This window comes from Somniosus microcephalus, chromosome 2 (assembly GCF_052327205.1).
Source record: "Somniosus microcephalus isolate GS21.2 chromosome 2, FLI_Smic_1.0, whole genome shotgun sequence".
NCBI lineage: Eukaryota > Metazoa > Chordata > Chondrichthyes > Squaliformes > Somniosidae > Somniosus > Somniosus microcephalus.
Genome location: NC_140988.1, coordinates 347,625,288 through 347,646,799, shown reverse-complemented (window position 1 = coordinate 347,646,799; position 21,512 = coordinate 347,625,288). Strand labels below are relative to the sequence as shown.

General features: G+C 46.7%; 1 protein-coding gene across 1 annotated transcript in view; it reads right to left on the bottom strand.

Moving 5' to 3' along the window:
* The window catches only part of LOC147123666 (lysine-specific demethylase 3A-like), an 86,760-nt gene that overhangs the window by 36,563 nt on the left and 28,685 nt on the right, over window positions 1-21,512 (bottom strand). The window contains 8 exon segments of the mRNA XM_085975495.1: window positions 279-406; window positions 2,144-2,239; window positions 3,162-3,314; window positions 7,363-7,577; window positions 11,715-11,913; window positions 13,992-14,743; window positions 18,040-18,197; window positions 19,940-20,487. Of these exon segments, the coding sequence (XP_085831621.1) occupies window positions 279-406; window positions 2,144-2,239; window positions 3,162-3,314; window positions 7,363-7,577; window positions 11,715-11,913; window positions 13,992-14,743; window positions 18,040-18,197; window positions 19,940-20,487 (2,249 nt within the window).

Genomic DNA, 21,512 nt, shown 5'->3' with positions numbered 1-21,512 from the left:
CAGTGCAGCACTCCCTCAGCACTGCACTGGAGTGTCAGCCTGGATTTTTGTGCTCAAGTCTCTGGAGTGGGACTTGAACCCACAACCGTCTAATTCAGAGGCGAGGGTGCTACCCACTGAGCCACGGCTGAAGGTCCAACAACCTGAGGATGGATCAACATAAGTATGGAAAAAAAATTGTAGCCATCTTCAAAAAAAAAAAGTCCACGCATTGTACTTGCATAATACTTGCATGTATTCGTCGGATGAAACTTCAAATAATTTAGCATGTTCTGTACCTGAGCTGCCTCACTGGCCACGGGAGGCTTAAACAAAGACTTGTTCTTCCTCGCTGTACAAGGACAGTTGGCTTTTATACCCCATTTTCCTCTTGCAGAGTGTACAATGTTTCCAATCTGATATAGGGCTGAAACGAAAGAAAAAAAGCACAAGAATTAAGCAGAAGGTAATGTGAATGGATCCGCACAGCGGCGTCACTAGAACAACCCTAGTGCAACATCTTTGTATTAAGTGGGCACAAGAGTAGATTCAATTGTTGCTAAGTTGTTTCGGGTGCATATACAACGGTAGCCGAATGCCCACAAGCAGGAGCCAAGCAACATAAATAGGCTGGAACCTAGATAGCAGCTGGGAGTGGTGGCTGCGGTATTACTGCACACTTCAATCATGGACAAGTGAATTAAAGCTGTATTCATAGAACCATAGAAATTTACGGCACAGGAGGAGGCCATTCACTTGACAGGAGGAAGTGAGGTTTGGGATTAGGTGACAAATGAGTTGCTGCAAAATAATCGGAAATCCACTGCCAGTTTGCACAATGGTTAGGGAATCTAAAATTCCTCCATGTAGCTGGAGCTGGATATACTGACGTAAAAACACACACACACGCAGTTAACAATGGGCCGTATTTTCCGACCCTTTTAGGTGCGTACGAGGTGTGTACGCGCCCGTAGGAGTCGCGCAAGTGCCGGGTTTAGGCAGGCGAAGCGCATGCGCTAAAACCCGGAACTTGCGATCTGTCAACAGATCCTCCGCATCACCGGGATATGGACCTCTGCGGGTGGAGAGTTGCGCTATTTGCCCAGCTTCCGCCTGCTGAAAGGCCGTGGAATTCTTACGCCTGGCAAAAGCAGGCGACAGGCCCGCTTTTACCAGCATAAGAGTTTAAAAAAAATAGAAAAATAAAATGTTATCTCTCACTTCTACATTAACAGCCCTGTCCAATAAGGTAAGTTTATTTTTAGCCCTGTTAAAACATATAATTTTTTTGGTTTTGTTTAAAATATTTAAATGCCATTTTAATTAATTTAATTATATAATTAAAAAATAATTACTTCCTGTGTTCGTGTATTTTTTAAGTCATCCCATTCATACTTATGACAGTTCCGTACATACGGAACTGTCAAAAGAATGGGGATTCCCTTCTTTCATTGGTTGGGCTAGCCCACGTGATCCCAAGGGCGTTTGCGAACCACATGCGCCCCTGGGATACGTGGGCCTCTCCGCATTTCTACCAGGAGAGGCCCAAGAGCGCGAGTGTCCGTGGATCCCGGACCACCAGGTAAATGTGTAGAAAATTTGATGATCGGAGGCATCCGCCCGCGGGAACCCTCCGATCGCAACTTCAGGCCCATTGTTATTGGGAACACTTAATATTTCCATTATAGCTCTTTCCCATTAATTCCAATTATATTTCAGTGCAGGGCTTCAACCAGGTACAACACAAAGGCTGAACGACGCACTGCAGGCACGATAACATGAGCCGACTTTTTGTGAAGTTACCGCTGCTACTTCAGAATCTACTTCTGGGAACAAATGAGTCACTCGGTGCTCGGAGTGGCGGGGTATGGTGAAGGAAACGCAAATCTTGGATGATTGACTTTTCAGAGGCTGGCGGGGGGGGGGGGGGGGGGGGGAATCATTAGAATTCATCAACAAAACATCAGAGCGTGCGACGGTCAAACCCTCATGATCTACCGAGCAATGTCAACTGCAATCAAAGAAAGGGAAATTTTCAACGAGGGCACCCGTTCCCAAGTCACATTAACCTTGCAAGAGCATCGTGACCGAGTGACTTTTCTACAAAAACAAAATCAATCAATCTTCATAATTATGTAAACCTGTTGATCAAACACATGCTTACCTGAACCAGGAATAATCTGTGTAGGCATCAGCTTCTCTGGTTCATGAACATGGCCGTTAGCACATTTCAACCAAGAAAATATCTCCTCTTTGCTATCTGTGCGTCAAGGAGGTAGGGGGAAGATGGAAAAGATTAAGAAGCACTACAGTCAACTACAGAAAATCAAAATACGTCATTAGCAACGTTCCCCCTAATTTTAAATTTGGGTGCACGGTCCCTTTAACGGACAAAGTTTAGCGCATGCACATAATTTCACATTGGAAAAGCTGGTCCCGGGCTGCGCGGGACCGACAGACAGCTACGCATTGGTTGCTCGTTCTAGTTCTCCAGTGGCATAAACGCACACATATATATATATATATCCATCCATACACAACCACCCACCGCCCCCGGTTAATTATTCACTAAATGCACACAATGACTTGCGTGAAAGATTGGCAGAAGGGAATCAGTAGCAGTCCCAAAATGCAAAACTGCTAGGCAGTGATGTCAGAGCAGTGACACTCATACAGCCCATTACAACAGCGACCTCACTTCATTGGCGGTAAAGCGCTTTGGGACACCAGAGGTCGTGAAAGACGCTATATAAATAAATGCAAGTCTTTCATGGACCATTTGGGACCCACACCTTCCGACCTGATCAGATCTGCTGCCCCAAGCATCTCTTGGGACCTCTGCCCAGCTCAGCTGCGGGTGGAGCTGGGATATGGCACTCGACTCTCTGCTTTTCTCAAGTTCCAACTAAACCAGAGGAATGTTATTAGGAGTCGGGGCAATCCCAGCAGCCAGAGGACAAATAAACTTATCGTATGGGGAAAATGGTGGGCACGGACACAGACACACATTCCAGCACTGTGGCACAGCGGGTTGGAACAGTCCAGACAGCAACACTCAAACAAGCCCTCACTGCTCGAGACCGTGGCCATAGACATGATGAAGAATACTGCACAGGTACATAAACTAGTAGAAGGTTTGATCTATTTGAAGACTACGACCCAGTTCAGCTCCCCCAGCTTACCTTGCTGTGCATTGGTTTTTTTCATCTTGTAGCAGTCCAGGCACACCCCGAAGCCACACTTGGGACACACCCAGTGGATGTTGAAGAGCGTTGTCTCGCAGGCATCGCACATTTCTCGAATACCTCGGACCGCTCGCTTCCAGGCAATCTTTTCTAAAAGGAGGGGACAGACAAATTAAAACTACAAGATCCTTTTCCCTCCTAGTTATTACTCTTTCAACAACTTGCATTTATCTAGCACCTTTAATGCTGTAAAACATCCCAAGGCACTTCACAGGAGCGATTATCAAACAAAATTTGACACCAAGCCGCGTAAGATGATATTAGGGCAGATGGTCAAACAGGTAGGTTTTAAGGAGCGCCTTAAAAAGGTAGAGGGGTTTAGGGAGGGAATTCCAGAGCTTAGGGCCTCGGCAGCTGAAGGCACGGCTGCCAATGGTGGAGCAATTAAAATCGTGGATGCACAAGAGGCCAGAATTGGAAGAGCGCAGAGATCTCGGGGGATTGTGGGGCTGAAGGAGGTTACAGAGATAGGGAGCGGCGAGGTCATGGATGGATTTGAAGAATTTTGAAAATCGAGGCGTTGCTTAACCAGGTCAGCGAGCACAGGGCTGTTGGGTGAAAGGGACTTGCAGCGAGTTAGGACATGGGCAGCAGAGTTTTGGATGACCTTAAGTTTATGGAGGGCATAGAGAAGATTTATGAGGATGTTGCCAGGACTGGAGAATTTTAGCTATGTGAAAAGATTGGATAGGCTGGGATTGTTTCCTTTGGAACAGTGGAGGCTGAGGGGAGACTTAATTGTATAAAATTATGAGGGCCCTAGATAAGAGTGGATAGGAGGGACCCATTTCCCTTAGCAGAGGTCAATAACCAGGGGGCATAGATTTAATGTCATGGGTAGAAGGATCAGAAGGGAGCGGAGGAAAACGTTTTTCACCCAGAGGGTGGTGGGGGTCTGGAACTCACTGCCTGAAAGGGTGGTAGAGGCAGAAACCCTAAGCACATTTAAACAGGCACCTCAAAGCACTGGAGAGGTACCACCAATGCTGCCTCCGCAAGATCCTGCAAACCCATTGGAAGGATAGGCACACCAATGTCAGTGTTCTCGCTCAGGCCAACATCCCCAGCATCGAAGCTTTGACTACACTCGATCAGCTCCGTTGGACGGGTCACATCGTCCGCACGCCCGACACGAGACTCCCAAAACAAACGCTCTACTCGGAGCTCCAACACGGCAAGAGAGCCCCAGGTGGGCAGAGGAAACGCTTCAAGGACACCCTCAAAGCCTCCTTGAAAAAGTGCAATATCCCCACTGACGCCTGGGAATGCCTGGCCCAAGACCGCACAAAGTGGAGGAGAAGCATCCAGGAAGGCGTCGAACACCTCGAGTCTCTTCGCCAGGAGCAAGCGGAAGCCAAGCACCCCACCCACCCGCCCCTTCAACCACCGTCTGCCCCACCTGTGACAGAGACTGCAGGTCCCGCATTGGACTCATCAGTCACCTGAGAACCCATTTTTAATGTGGAAGCAAGTCATCCTCGGTTCTGAGGGACTGCCTAAGAAGAGAATAGAAGATTTAAAAAGTACTTGGATATGGATACGGATACGGACCAAGAGCTGGAAAGTGGGATAGGCTGGAGACACGATGGGCCGAATGGCCGCCTTCTGTGCCCTAAATTTCTATGATTCTAAGATGGGAGGCCGGCCAGGGGTGCGGTGCAATAGTCAAGTCTAGAGGAAACAAAGGCATGGATGAGGGTTTCAGCAGCAGATGAGCTGAGGCAGGAGCGGAGTCAGGTGTTGTTAGAGGTGGAAGTAGGCGGTCTTAGTGATGGCACAGATATGTGGTCGGAAGCTCATCTCGGGGTCAAATATGACACCAAGGTTGGTTCAGGCTCAGACTGTTGCCAGGGAGAGGTTTGGAGTCGGTGTTCGTGGCGGGGACCAAAGACAATGGCTTTGGTCTTCCCAATATTTAATTGGAGGAAGTTTCTGCTCATCTAGTACTGGATGTCGGACAAGCAGTCTAACAATTTAAAGACAGTGGACAGCGATTGAAAGGAGCTCTTCTAGAACATGCCACTTTTTAAAAGCCAAACCAAAGACCGCACACCTCACAAAGGTGGCGACCCGGAAAGTGACCTTCTCGCAGTTAATTAGGTTTAACTGCAGTTCAACAGAAATCACTCAATCATTTAAGAACAGGGACAAATGGAGGCAGCAATTTAATTTTGATCCAATTCCATTTTGTTACAGTTAGTGAAACAAGATGTTGGAATCGGCCTACCTCCTTTCAAATCTAAAACACCCAAGCCGATTCCAATAATACAAAATTACTGTTTTTCTCCAAGTTTTGAATTCTCACTCGGCAATACCCTTTTGGCCTTTATTGTGCACACTCCTTTCCACACAGGACATCACTGAGGTTCAGGAATCCCAATAGATAAAGTCTTGTTTGTTTGTTTTGAAAGTGAAGAAGCAGCGTTTATGGTCACTTTACACAAGTTTCCAGAACATTTTAAAAAGGATGATTGTGGGACTCGGGGCTTAACGTCACAAGTGACTCACAAAACTGAACCTTTCTTCATCCGAATCAGATCTGGAGAGAAAAACGTGATCCAGGACTTTAAAAAAATGCTTCATTATTGAAAGACACAAATAAATTTTAGATTTGGAGTGCAGACCTAAATGAAAGGAGTACAGAATTAACAAGCCTCAGGCAACAATACGGATCAGCCATGATCTAATTGAATGGCAGCACAGGTTTGAGGGGCTGACTGGCTTCCTCCTGTTCCCATGTTCTTCCACATTTCCTAGTCAATGATTTGGATATAGGCCTAGTGGTGTAAAAATTTGCAGATGTAACCAAAATAGTACGTATATTTAATTATTTAGGACACCAAAGGAAACTGAAAAAAGACTAGAAAGATGGGAGAAATTAGCTAAAAAGTGGCAGATGGAATTCAGTGTCAAGTAAGAGAGTGAGCGGATGTATTTCTAGTTTTAAAAAGTGTAGAATACAAGAACCAAGTAATGATATATAGGATATGGGTACAGGGTGGGTAAATGTGATTAGTCTACATAAAACCTTAATACAGGAAACTTTGCGCTATCTGGAGGTGAACCGGTGAACCATCCGGCAAGCTGGAGCCACCGGCAAAAATCAGGAGCCGTTTTTTATTATTTTTGTTGTTTTCTTTGCTTTATTTGAACAGTCAAGCTCTGCAAGGTCTGTAGCTATAGCAACAGCTTTAGCTAGAGGCTTGCAGCCACACCCGAGTGTTTAGAAGCTGTTGCTAAGCAACAGTGTTTGCTGTCACTTTCAACATTAACTCTGGAGTATCCGGCAGTTTTGAGGGAACGGCAGCAGCTCGATCCCGTGGGTGCCGGATAGCACAAAGTTTCCTGTAAGACCCCTCAGCACTGGGCTCCATTTTACAGGCAAGATGTTGAAGTTTTAGAGAGGGTACAACCAACGCTCCCACGGCCACACAGCGGTCTGGAGGTCCCACGCCTGGCTTTTACATGGAAGAAACTGCACATGTGCGAAAATTTGAATGGGCGGCGCAGCCAGTTAAAGGGACCGGGCACGAAAAAAAAAGTTAGAGGGAACATTGGGTACAACACAAGCTTCAATTCACTGCTTAAAACCGGTTATATCTCCAACTTCATCGACCTGAAACGTTAACTCTGTTTCTCTCTCCACAGATGCTGCCTGACCTGCTGAGTATTTCCAGCACTTTCGGTTTTTATTACACTAAGGCGCTGCCTGGTATGAGAACATTTAAAAAAAGAGAGCAAGAGAAAATTCTTCACTCACTCAGTGAGTTGCAAGGCTGCAGAATGCACTTGCACGCTTAGTGCTCGAGGCAGAAACTATGCAACATTCAAGATTAGATTTGACAGGTGGATGAAGAGAAAGGGGGATTTAAGAGAAATGCAGGGTGGGTACATGACTGATACGGCTATGCTGTTGGGGGCGGAACCATTCACACAGGATGGTTCCGCCAAGTAGCCGTTTCAGTCTTGTAACCTCCATGCATTTCTATTAAATGAGATTTTCATTCCCCATAATAAAAATCCACGTGCCCTCTTAAAGCAAGATTGCCAATATGGTGCCAAATTATCAATAGTTTTCTGTTGCGAATATAGAAAGGTTGGAGTTAAAAAGACAGTAAACAATGTTAGAAATACTTACTGCAGGGTTCCACTAACTTCAGTGCTTCCTTTTCAGACAAAACCAATTGGCAAAAGTGGTCTCCAATATTAGCCAGAATATACTTGGAAGTGTCCAGATCCAAACCCTCAACGTTAGCATCGGAAGGCATCCACAAGTGCAAGGCTTCTGGGTCGCACTGGTTTGGAGAAAGGAATCCTTCCGCTCGCAGTACTCCGTGTTTGTTAAAATGCAACCTAGAATGACAAGTTATTGAGATTTACAGAGTTGCCAAGTTGCAACAATAAGAAATACAGTTTACAATGCGAGCCTTCAACCAGACCTTTTGTCGGAAGAATACAATCTTTGCAAATGTTCAAGCAAATCATAGAATCATACAGCACCGAAGGAGGCCATTCGGCCCACCGTGCCGATGCCGGATCTCTGAAAGGGCTCTCCAATTAGTCCCACACCCTGCTCTTTCCCCATAGCCCGGCAACTTTTTCCTTTAAGTATACATCCAATTCCAGTTTGAAAGTTACTGCTGAATCTGCTGCCACCACCTTTGCAGGCAGCATGTTCCAGATTACAACTCACTTGAGTAAAAACATTTCTCATTTATCCTCAATTTATTTTAAAATCAAATTTTAAACATAGAAACACCAAAACTGAATATTGAAAAAAAATGATGTTGAATTAGGAGACCATCATTTATACTTCTAAAACTGAGTCCATAGATGGCTTTAGAAGCCAAAAGTGATGATTGAAGATATTTAGATTTTAAAGCCTTGGTTTGTGGGCTGGTGGGGGGGGGGGGGGAAGGGAAGGAGGCAGGGAGAGGTCATGCTTCTAAACAGGAACAGTACCCACTCACCACAGGTTACCTTCTACTGGAAGCAGCCCACCCACCAACAGGAGTCCGGCCAATTTAAATGGGTCCAAGACTACCATTGGAGCCTCTCTTAAAAGCCGTGACTTGGTTCTAACAGGACCTTACCCAAGTGGTCATTCTTCATGTGGACAGGCTATTTGCAAGGCCGGGGGGGGGGGGGGGGGGGGGGGGGGGGGCTGCGGAGGACAATATCCACTCAGCTGTGATGCCTCCCACCATCAAGGTCTGTACATACAGGGATCGGTGGACAGTGACCAGGAGCCAATTATGGTACCCACGACCTCCCCAGCTAGGATCAGATGATGCAAGAGACCAGGGAGTGAACCTGGGACCTTCCTGCCCTGAATTCCCTCCCTAAACATCTCCGCCTCTCTTTCCTCCTTTAAGATGCACCTTAAAACCTACCTCTGACCACCTGCCCTAATATCTCCTTATGTGGCTTGGAGTCAAAGTTTGTTTGATAACGCTCCTGTGAAGCACCTTGGGACGTTTTATTACATTGAAGACCCTAGATAAATGCTAGTTATTCTTCTTGTTGTAGGCAACTTGTTTTCCCTCATCAGGCGGCTAAACAAGACATCCATAGTTATTATGGTGGGAATGATTCTATCTGTGCGAGACCAGCAGGAGATGACACTCAAGACAGGGTAGTTGCTTTGGTTGACAGGGCTGCTGGCAAATGCCTGAATGGGGAAGGAGTCGGGGCACTGCTTTATAAGCAGTTAAAGGCGCTAGATAAATGCAAGTTGTTTTTGTTGTATGGCTCAATGCCAAGTTGTCGGACGTGCTGATGTACAGCTAGCCTTGCAGTGAGAAAACCACTTGGTCTGGGTTAGAAAGGGAAGATAGATTATGAAAGTAAACTAGCAAAAAATATAAAAACAGACAGCAAGAGTTTCTAGTTATATAAAAAGAAAAAGGGTGGCTAAAGTGAATGTTGGTCCCTTAGAGGACGAGACCGGGAAATGAGTGGTGGGGAACATGGAGATGGCAAAAACGCTGAACAAATATTTTGTATCAGTCTTTACAGTAGAGGACACTAAAAATATCCCAACACTGGACAAACAGGGGGCTATTGGGGGGGGGGGGGGGGGGGGGGGGGGCGGGGGAAGAGGAGCTAAACACGATTAAAATCACTAAGGAGATGGTACTCGGTAAGATAATGGGACTAAAGGCGGATAAATCCCCCGGACCTGATGGTTTACATCCTAGGGTCTTGAGAGAAGTAGCGGTAGGGATTGTGGATGCATTAGTGGTAATTTTCCAAAACTCCCTGGATTCAGGAAAGGTCCCAGCAGATTGGAAAACTGCTAATGTAACACCCTTATTTAAAAAGGGAAGTAGACAAAAGGCTGGAAACTATAGACCAGTTAGCCTGACATCTGTGGTTGGTAAAATGTTGGAGTCCATTATTAAGGAAGCAGTAACAGGACATTTGGATAAGCATAATTTAATCGGACAGAGTCAGCATGGTTTTATGAAGGGGAAGTCATGTTTGACAAATTTGCTCGAATTCTTTGAGGACGTAACAAACAGAGTGGATAAAGGGGAACCAGTGGATGTGGTGTATTTGGACTTCCAAAAGGCATTTGACAAGGTGCCACATAAAAGATTACTGCACAAGATAAAAAATCACGGGATTGGGGGTAATATACTGGCATGGGTGGAAGGCTGGCTATCTAACAGAAAACAGAGTTGGGATAAATGGTTCATTCTCGGGTTGGCAATCAGTGACTAGTGGTGTTCCGCAGGGGTCAGTGCGGTCAGATCGGACAAAGTCAACATGGATTTACAAAAGGTAAATCATGCTTGACTAATCTACTGGAATTTTTTGAGGATGTAACTGGTAAAATAGATAAGGGAGAACCAGTGGATGTGGTGTATTTGGACTTTCAGAAGGCTTTCGATAAGGTCCCACATAAGAGATTAGCGTGCAAAATTAAGGCACATGGGATTGGGGGCAAGGTATTGAATTGGATAGAGAACTGGCTGGCGGACAGAAAGCAAAGAGTTGGAATAAACGGGTCGTTTTCCGAGTGGCAGGCGGTGACTAGTGGGGTACCGCAAGGATCGGTCCTAGGACCCCAGCTGTTCACAATATATATTAATGATCTGGACGAGGGAATTGGATGTAATATCTCCAAATTTGCAGACGACACAAAGCTGGGTGGGGAGGGTATGCTGTGAGGAGGATGTCGTGAAACTCCAGTACGATTTGCACAGGTTGGGTGATTGGGCAGAAACATGGCAAATGCACTATAATGTGGATAAATGTGAGTTGGATATATTTCTTAAGGCTAAAGGGATCAAGGGATATGGGGAGAAGGCAGGGACAGGGTACTGAATTTGGATGACAGCCATGATCTCATTGAATGGCGGAGCAGGCTCGAAGGGCCGAATGGCCTACTCCTGCTCCTATCTTCTATGTTTCTATGACCCCAACTCTTTACAATCTATATTAACGATTTGGAGGAAGGGACCGAGTGCAACATATCCAAGTTTGCCGACAATACAAAGATGGGAGGGAAAGCAGTGAGTGAGGAGGACATAAAAAACCTGCAAAAGGACATAGACAGGCTAAGTGAGTGGGCAGAAATTTGGCAGATGGAATATAATGTTGGAAAGTGTGAGGTTATGCACTTTGGCAGAAAAAAATCAAAGAGCAAGTTATTATCTAAAGGGAGAGAAACTGCAAAGTGCTACAGTACAAAGGGATCTGGGGGTCCTGGTGCATGAAACACAGAAGGTTAGTATGCAGGTACAGCAGGTGATCAGGAAGGCCAATGGAATCTTGGCTTTTATTGCAAGGGAGATGGAGTATAAAAGCAGGGAAGTCTTGCTTCAGTTATACAGGGTACTGGTGAGGCCACACCTGGAATACTGCGTACAGTTTTGGTTTCCATATTTAAAAAAGATATACTTGCTCTCGAGGCAGTTCAGAGAAGGTTCACTCGGTTGATTCTGGAAATGAGGGGGTTGACTTATGAGGAAAGGTTGAGTAGGTTGGGCCTCTACTCATTGGAGTTCAGAAGAATGAGAGGCGATCTTATCAAAACATATAAGATTGTGAGGGGGCTCGGGTGGATGCGGGGAGGATGTTTCCACTGATGGGTGAGAGTAGAACTAGGGGGCATAATCTTAGAATAAGGGGCTGCCCTTTCAAAACTGAGATGAGGAGAAATTTCTTCACTCAGAGGGTAGTAAATCTATGGAATTTGCTACCCCAGAGAGCTGTGGAAGCTGCAACAGTTAAATAAATTTAAAACGGAGAGACAGTTACCTAGCTGATAAGGGAATTAGGGGTTACGGGGACGCGGGCAGGGAAGTGGACTGAGTCTAGGTTCGGATCAGCCATGATCCTACTGAATGGCGGAGAAGGCCCGAGGGGCCGTATGGCCTACTCCTGCTCCTACTACTTATGTTCTTAATGGGTTAATACAAGGAAGCAATAAATGCAGAGAGATTATACGTCTTTAGGTTCATTAGAAAAGCCAATACTCACTTTCTGAAGTGGAAGAACCTGCAGAAGACAGTGGAGTCGCCCTCATCTCTGTACCGGTGGTGGCTGGCCAGGCGACACTCTCTGCACTTGTGCAGGTGGGGAGCAACGCTAATGCAGGAGCCGTCTTGCAGAAAGGACTCGCCGCTCTGTTGCAGAGCCCGGACTTTATGAGCATCATTCAGCACCGACTGGGAGACCACTGGCTATAAAACACAGCAACATCCATGAGCACAGCAGTCCTGTTAACATCCAGTAAACATACAAGAACTTGCAGGATTTCACTGCCACTGTGAACCGGAAGTGGTTTTATGCACCCAAGCAGCCTTCCAGCCAAATAGCGAATGTTAATGCTCCTTCTGGCCCCGTGGAAATTGTCCCGGCTGATCCCCGACACTACGTTGCCGAAGCCCCGGGTCACCTCCACCCACGCCACCGCTGCCCCATCCCTGTCAAAATCAGAAAAGGCCAGCTCGTCCTCCCCGGAGAAGCCGCTGGGGTCCCCTGCCCGTCACCCCATCAGCAAGCTGCCCGTCAGAGCCCCAAATGTGCAGGCAACTCGCCGTGAATATTAAAATGAGGCCCAACCATTCACATGAACGCAAGAATTAGGAGCAGGACTAGGCCTTACTGTCCCTCGAGCCTGCTCCGCCATGGCGTGAGCTTCGAACCTCAACTCCTGCCTGATCCCCATATCTCTCGATTCCCTAGAGGCCAAAAATCTATCTTTTAAAAAATTTTTATTCGTTCATGGGATGTAGGCATCGTGATTTATTGCCCATCCCTAACTGCCCTCGAGAAGGTGGTGGTGAGCCACCTTATACAACGGAGTGGCTTGCTGGGCCATTTCAGAGGGCAGTTAACCACATTGCTGTGGGTCTGGAGTCACACATAGGCCAGACCAGGGTAAGGTCAGCAGATTTCCTTCCCTGAAGGACATTAGTGAACCAGATGGGTTATCATCACGAATCCGGTAGTTTCATGGTCACCATTACTGATACTAGCTTTTTATTCCAGATTTTAAAAAAAAATTTAATTAACTGAATTTAAATTCCCCATCATGGTGGGATTTGAACTCATGGTCCCCACATCATTAGTCCAGGCCTCCGGCTTACTTGTCCAGTAACATAACCACTATGCTATCGTACCCGATCTATCTCAGCCTTGAATATACTCAACGATTCAGCATCCACCGCCCTCTGGGTAGAGAATTCAAAACATTCACCACCCTCCGAGTGAAGAAATTCCTCCTCATCTCAGTCCGAAATGGCCGGTCCCTTATCCTGAGACCCCTGGTTCTAGACACTCAGCATCTACCCTGTCAATCCCCCCTCAGAATCTTATATATTTCAATCGGATACGAACTATGTTTCAATGAGATAGAAACAGTTCAGTCTGGCATCTCGAGTAAACTGCCCACTGCCTACCTGATTCCCAGGAGTGCTGCCTGAAAGGATTTAAAAGTCAAACCAGAGCAAGGGCTACATGATAAAAGTCAGGGAAGATCAGCCAACAAGGACACCAGGCTCACCCGATGGCTCAGTGAAGTATCGGACTGAGCCGCACGAACCCGGAACCTCCCAGCTCTCAACTCCGCCAGCGTTATGCGAGCCGACTGCAGCTGGGTGGCGGGAGGATGCTACCCTTAGCCTCGGGAGCACTCGATTACTGATGGGAAGGAAAAGAAACACCAGGGCTCCTCACAGCCAGCGATTTTGGTTTTAAACTGTGCCTCTAATAAGGACAATCAGGTTTGGCTGCAATACTGCCGACAAAGTGATAGCTTGTCATGGTCTAGACCAGGGGTTTCAAACTTGTGTGTGTGGGGAACCACTTCCAAACAGACATCATCAGGGATCCCCTGCAAATCAGCTGCCCAAATGAAACCAATTGCCATCATTGTAGAAAAAGTATTTTTATTTTTTGCTCCTCCATTAATATACAGCAGCGTGCTGGCTAACAAATATATAAAAACACAGAAAGCCGATCTTCTGGCCCAGTTAGGGTCCAGAGATCCCAGTTGGAGCTGTACGCCTGAGGAAAGGGTACCCGAGTGAGGTACCAGAATTCTGGAGTAAAAAGGCCAAAAGCTTGATTCAAATGCACAGGGCAGCTAACACACGGAAGTGAAAGACAGCTTAATGTTGGCATTGGGTCCTTAATCAGGATTGAAAACTTGGAAAACGTTCACCTATTTTTCCCCACTTATGCTGTGCATTTCAGATATCCAGCATTCACAAACTTATCTAAAACTTATTTTACCAAATAAAAATCGCTCACCTCTGTCTCTTCTCCCTTTGAAAGGAGTATTTCTCAGCGGGTGCTCTCCTTCCCCTTTACGTCTCGGACCAAGAGCCCAGGTCTTGTGCAATGACGGGTTCCTCAAACCTTTTGGAGTCGGGGAGTCGAGTCCCAGCTCTGAACTCACTCCCGACGAGCAGCTCAACTCACTCGTCGTACTTTCTGTGTCACTTTCATTTCTGTCGATGCGTAGTTGAGAACCCGCCTGTAAAGCCTTGCAGTTATTTGCCTCCACGTGCTCGGAGAGGTTTAAAGACGTAGCAGCACGCTGACCACATGCGCCGGCGGAAAGGCCGCTGGATAGGTTAAACGTTTGTGATAAATGGGACTGAATAGCATGCGGCGCACCCGCCTTAATGTCTGTAGTGAGAAGCGAGGCCTCGCAGTCAGCAGGATTGGTCGTCAGAATGCTTGCAACGTTCTCTTGATTAAGAGATTTCCTTTTCTCACATCTTTCCGGCAGTCCGCTTCTTGAAGTCTGAAACAGTGCTGCCGCTTGCGGAGACGTCACAGGACCGGCGGTACAGTTACTGGAAAATCCTGGCCACGACGCCCACTTGTTAAAACCACCAGTGTCTGAATAGCTTCCCTCTGAAGGAGGTTTATGCTGCCCGTCCAAAAATAACTGCGACGTATTCGATTCTGGGAAGATGGAGTTAGCATTGCCGTTGCTTACTGGAGTACGCTGCCTTTCACTCAGCACTTCTCCCATTCTCTGCTGCTCAACAGTCCTAAAAAGCAAAACCGACTGTGAAATATCCTCCCAACGTGTTCGGCTGATGAAACTCGACAGACTGTGCCCTATAGCACGATTGCGTTCATGGGGCTTCAATGATTATTTACACAATTTCAGTTCCCTCGTAAGAGAGAAAGAGAGAAAAAAAGAGGGAGGGGGAAAAAAAAGGGAATTAAAGAGAGAAAGAGAGTGTTTAAAGATCGTGATATACTAGTGGCGCTAGCTGGAGATCGATCCCCGTTTGGAGTGATGGTGAGCGGGCCCATCCGTTTTGTGCCATCTTTGCACAGCTCCTTCGAGAGAGAAAACTGCTTACATGCAAGTCCGCTCACTTACATCTGAATGGCAGGTAAAAATCAATATTAAAGACATTAAAACAAATTGAAACATGAAGTTCCATCAAGTTTCCAGGTGATTTTATACAAAGAGTCCCTTTAGAACTGATTATACTGCCGCTGTGAAGGCATCAGACCATCTTTCACTATCCCCTCTAACTGTCCCCTCTCTGACCCCTAACGATCAGTCCTTAGCAAAGGCCTGAGCTTCATCCCCTTACGCCCCCACCTCAATGAATTGAGAGCTCGGCACGACGCTGAGCTCTTTTTCCGTCGTCTCCGTGCCCACTTCTTTGGCCAGGAGCCTCCCCCTCCCCCCACAGCTGACCCTTTCTCCCGTTTTCAGAATTCTCGTTCTACCTGGACCCCTCCCTCTGGCCTCTTGCCCTCTCTAGATCTTTTCATTGCGAACTGCCGGCGTGACATCGGCCATCTCAATTTCTCTGCTCCCCTCATTCACTCCAACCTACCTCCCTCTGAACTTGCAGCACTCCATTCTCTCAGATCCAACCCCAACATTGTCATTAAACCTGCTGACAAGGGTGGTGTTGTTGTTGTTTGGCAAACCGACCTCTACCTAGCGGAAGCTGAACGCCAACTCTCCAACACCTCCTCCTACCTCTGCCTGGACCCTGATTCTACTACCGAACATCAAGCCACCGTTTCCAAGACTGTCACTGACCTCATCTCCTCTGGAGATCTTCCCTCCACGGCCGCCAACCTCATAGCTCCCCAACCCCGCACAGCCCGCTTCTACCTCCTTCCCAAGATCCACAAACAGGACTGCCCTGGTAGACCCATCATTTCAGCCTGTTCTTGCCCCACAGAACTGATTTCTTCCTGTCCCGACTATTTTTTCTCCTTGTCCATTCTCTTCCTACCTACATCCGCGACTCTTCCGACACCCTCCGCCACTTTAACAGTTTCCAGGCCCCAACCATCTCCCTTTCACCATGGACATCCAATCCCTCTATACCTACATCCCCCAGCAGGACGGACTGAGGGCGCTCCACTTCTTCCTTGAAAAGAGGCCCAACTAGTCCCCATCCACCACCACCCTCCTCCACCTGGCTGAACTTGTTCTCACATTGAACAACTTCTCCTTTGGCTCTATTCACTTTCTGCAAATTAAAGGTGTTGCTATGGGAACTTGCATGGTCCTAGCTATGCTTGCCTTTTCGTGGGATATGTGGAACATTTTTTGTTCCAGTCCTACTCAGGTCCCCTCCCTCACCTCTTTTTCTGGTACATTGATGACTGTATTGGTGCCGTTTCCTGCTCTCGCCCTGAACTAGAAAATTTCATTCACTTTGCTTCCAATTTCCACCCTTCCCTCATCTTCACATGGTCCATCTTCAACTTTTCCCTTCCCTTCCTCAACTGCTCTGTCTCCATTTATGGGGATAGGCTATTGACAAACATTCACTACAAGCCCACTGACTCCAACAACTACCTGGACTACACTTCCTCCCACCCCGCTTCCTGCAAGGACTCTATTCCATTCTCCCCTTTTCTCTGTCGCCACCTTCCATACTAATGCTTCCGATATGTCTTCCTTTTTCCTCAACCGAGGATTCCCCTCTGCCATGGTTGACACGGCCCTCGACCGTGTCCATTCGATTTCCTGCACTTCTGTTCACCCCTTCCCCTCCCTCCCAGAACCACAATAGGGTTCCCCTTGTCCTCACCTTTCAGCCCACCAGCCTCCACATTCAACGGATCATCCTCTGCCATTTCCGCCACCTCCAACATGATCCCACCACCAAACACATCTCCCCTCCCCCTTCAGCATTTCGAAGGGACCGCTCCTCCGCGACACCGTGGTCCACTCCTCTATCACCCCCAACACCCTTCCCCCGGCACCTTCCCATGCAAGCGCAGGAAATACAACACCTGCCCTTTCACCTCATCCCTTCCCACTGTCCAGGGCCCCAAACATTCCTTCCAGGTGAAACAGCGATTTACTTGTACTTCTTGCAATCTAGTATACTGTATTCACTGCTCACGATGCGGTCTCCTCTACATTGGGGAGACCAAACGCAGATTGGGTGACCGCTTTGCGGAACATCTCTGTTCAGTCCGTAAGCGCGACCCCGAGCTTCTGGTCGCCTGTCATTTTAATTCTCCCCTCCACTCCCACTCTGATCTCTCCATCCTTGGCCTCTTACACTGTTCCAACGAAGCTCAGCGTAAACTCGAGGAACAGCACCTCATCTTTCGATTAAGCACTTTACAGCCTTCTGGACTCAACAGAGTTCAACAATTTCAGACTACAGGAAACTCTCTTTACCGGCACCTAAATAACCGGAAATCTCTCTTAACTGGCAAAATTCAGGAGTAGGTTCAGGTAAGTTTTACTTTATAATAGTGGCCGTGTAACCGGGGTTCCTGGATCTGTGGCCGTGTACGGGGCTCTCGTACCGTAGTAAGTATACCGCTCTGTAATCCGGACTTTATCAACCAGCACCACGCTGGTCCAGTCGGTGCCGGAAAAAAGAGAGTTTCCTGTATAACCTCTGCCCCCATTTTTCACATGGCAGCTGTTGATGATTTTGCCATTCCCATTTACACCTCATCTAGACTCATTTTTTGTTTCTTTACTTGTCCCATTACCATCTCCTTTTGCTTTGTACAATCAGACCTTTTGTCAATTAATCACTCCTGCCTTCCACCCATCACAGACCTTCCCTTTTGTTCTTAAATCTCTCGCATCTCTAACGAGGGGTCATCGACCTGAAACGTTAACTGTTTCTCTCTCCACAGACGCTGCCTGACCTGCTGAGTATTTCCAGCATTTTCTGTTTTTATTTCAGGCTAACTTTTAGAGACTCGAGTTGAGAAGGGTCACTCCCAAGTTAACCACCACATCTTGCATCACTGCGAAACCGCAAACATTTATGCCTCACCGGACAGCGCAGTGTGTTACTGGGAGAATAGGTTTAAACAGACCACTTACCCTTGGGGCACCACTGCAGTGATGGCTGGAGGGGAATTCGCAGGCGGAGGGGTTGTCTGTCTTGAGTCTTTACTCCCAGGAGTTGTGGCAGCGCTGCCCAGCAACACGTTACCCAGAGCGGAGTGAACAAACTGAGCTGCGCGGATCGTTTTACAAGCCTATAGCAGGAACAAGGCAATGGGTCAGCGTTAACCTGGCGACGGCTGCAGGTAACAAGGCACAACCTCACCAATTTGGATGTTACACTGAGAAAACAGGACCTTCAACATCACGAGCAAGTCTGCCTATTTACAGAGCACCCAACGGAAATGGGGAAAATAAAACCTCATGCATCATTCTTAGAAATGATACATAAACCTTGAAAAATATGCCAGCTGCTTTGACCCCATTAGCTACATCCTGGCCGTTTTAGATTTGATTACGTTATTTCCTCCAAACCCCCAATCTCCAAAAAAAACACACCTGCTGACATCCCAGAAACAGTGTTGCTGAACAAAATGTGACTGGTTACAAATCTGGGTTTTGTATTTTTCAATTTGCCTATTTGAGAGATCGGTAATGCACACTGTCCTTAAACTAGGTCAATATTTACTCATCACCATACATATTTCAAATTAGCTAACAGACCCCCACTATACAAATTAAACTTAAAAAAAACCCACAATTAATATACAAGAACGACAGACAGAAAAAGCCCAGCTGACCCACTGAGCCTGTGCCATACGGTCAGGGTGCAATCTGAACATCGTAACCCCCCCACCCCCCCCAACGATAATTTTAGTTCCATCTATCATCCCAGCTTGAAAATGACTGCAAATGAAATTAGCCCATCAAATTTCCCTCTCTGTTAATTAATTAAAAAATGGGCCAAATCCTCCATTAAAATAGTGGTGGTGGGTGGGGGGTGGGGGGAGATTCTGGCACGAGCATGTTTGACAACATCAACCTCACTAACTTTCAGATTCCAGTCTCTGGGTTAAGGATGTAGATGGAGCAATAGCGATCCTTACATCGGTCCTCAGGGAGGAGCCTACAGAAGTTCAAGATGCACAGCAAAGTGCTATTTTAAAGCGCATCTTCCTTTTTCTGCCTGGGAACCATGGCCAGACTACGGGTTGGTAGCAACAGACAGCCCCAGCACACCCAGTGTTGAAAACAGCAACTGTGGCCAAGGAGCAGTTCTTCCAACAAAGAAAAAAGAGATGCCTAAATAAGCACATGCATTTCACAACCATTTTATCGCCAGTTAGGTAAATGAGTTACACAGAACGTACCCCACGGAAACAGGCCATTCGGCCAACAGGTCCATGCTGGTGGTTATGGCTTATGCTCCACACGAGCCTCCGCTCAACTCCTTTTCATCTAACCCATCAACATATCCTTCTATTCCCTTCTCCCTCATGTGGTTATCTAGCTTCCCTTAAATGGAGCTATGCTATTCACCTCAACTCTCCTTGTGGTAGCGAGTTCCACACACTAACCACTCTCTGGGTAAAAAAGTTTCTCCTGAATTCGCCGTTAGATTTATTGGTGACCATCTTATATTGATAGCCCCTAGTTTTGGTCTCCCCCACAAGTGGAAACATCTCCACCTCTACCCATCAAATCCCTGAGCCTTCTCTTTTCTAGAGAAAAAAAAGAGTCCCAGCCTGTTCAGCCTTTCACGATGCATCCTGCCAGTTCTATCATCCTTAGAAATCGTTTTCTGCACCTGCTCCAGAGCCTCTATCTCCTTTTTAATGATATGGAGACCAGAACTGTGCACAGCATAATACTCCTATTGCCCAATTAACTCGTCACACAATTCAGCTCTTCCCTTGTCCATGATCAGGCGCAACGCAAAATGTCAATATGCAAACTAAAGACCACTAAACAGAACAGGAAGTGAAAGAAGCCTTACTTCAAAAGAAGAGCAAGTAGTTGTTTCTTTATTTGACTGCTTCATGGAAAGTTCACATTTCTGAAGGCCCGAGAAAACAGGCTCTGCACCCTGTGACGGAGCAGCGTCTCGATGGGGTGTCCAAAGGTTCGTCCCGGGCTGGAATTTGTCCTCCACCACCAAGGTTCTTCCATTATCAGTCGCCCGAGTCGAGAAAACGAGGTTAAAACTGTTCCAAGTGGCATCAAACCCAAACAAAGGCTTTGGTTTTTGAGCATCTGTGATCTTCATGTCGTCAGGAACTTCCTTTGCAAGAAGTCCGTTTGCATGACAAGTTCTGGATTCTAGGAACTGCTGCATTTTCTCATTGTGTTGTCCGGTTAGTTTTCCTGGGTCGGAGAGGGGCGATTGCTCACTACTGCGTTGGGCCTCACTTCCCTCAGTCGCTTCAGGAACGGGCTCTTTCCTGCCGCTCTCGGCCAATGTAACACACTTTGTTCTTTTTACTCCACCGTCGTCTTGGCCGTCAGCAGACTTTCTTTTTGTACAGTGTGCTTTCGTGGATTTATCTGCATTTTAACATATCTGAAGTTAGTGCCTTTCACGTATAACGCAATAGTGTAATGTTTTTCACCGACAATGTCCCGCCAATTAAGGTCACTTCGTTCTTTGTTTCCTGCCAATTTCCCAGCCCAGTTTACATAATGGCAACTGCCATTATAGATGTGGATATGAGAATTTATAATGGAATACAAGAGCAGCAGCAGAATGGATGACCTTAAAATGAAGAATGAATGAGGTATGCACACCCTGCTCCAATTATTCCCCACCTTCTAATACAGCTTCCCCTGAAAACTACACTTGGTTTTGACTCCCCAGGTCCAATTTTAACTGCCGCTCACCAGGCCTTTACACAGCAATAGCAACCTAAAAATATGGTCACTTATCGACTTGTTTATACTGGTACTCACTGACGTAAGAAAACTACTAGACACTTGGTCTAAGCGTTAAACAAAGCTTTAATCAACTGTTATACAACATGGAGGTCTAGTTGTGTCCTTCACTAGTTCCTGTTAAGAATGTCCTGCGCAAGCTGGGCCCGTGCCCGAGTATTTATACTCTCCCTGGACAGCGCCACCCGTAGGCCGCTCAGTATTATTTCATAAGTCTTTCTTTCATGAATGACTGATTCATGTCACTCACCATGGGTAGGGTCCCGAGAAATGTGTTCCTCACACCCCCATTCAGTCAAGAGGCCAATTTTAAACAACAATTTGGATTTAAAATAGAGCCTTTAACATAGTAAAATGTCCCAAGGCGTTTCATAGGAGCATTATCAAAAAACAATTGCCTTGCAAATCGGGGTCCTATTACATACACAGAACCCCGCATCAAATTTTGAGGTACAAATGGGTGGAGCATGCAAGACAGATGTTCCGCCCATTTGTACTGGCGCAGCCTAACCAGCAGTTCTTAAAGGGCCGCTCAAAAACAGCCCAATAGATATTTTAAACAATTTTTGTATGGGGGGGTGGTGGGGCTCAGAAAAGCGAGGAGTAGGAATGCTCAACTTGGCGCCATAAAAATACTTCAG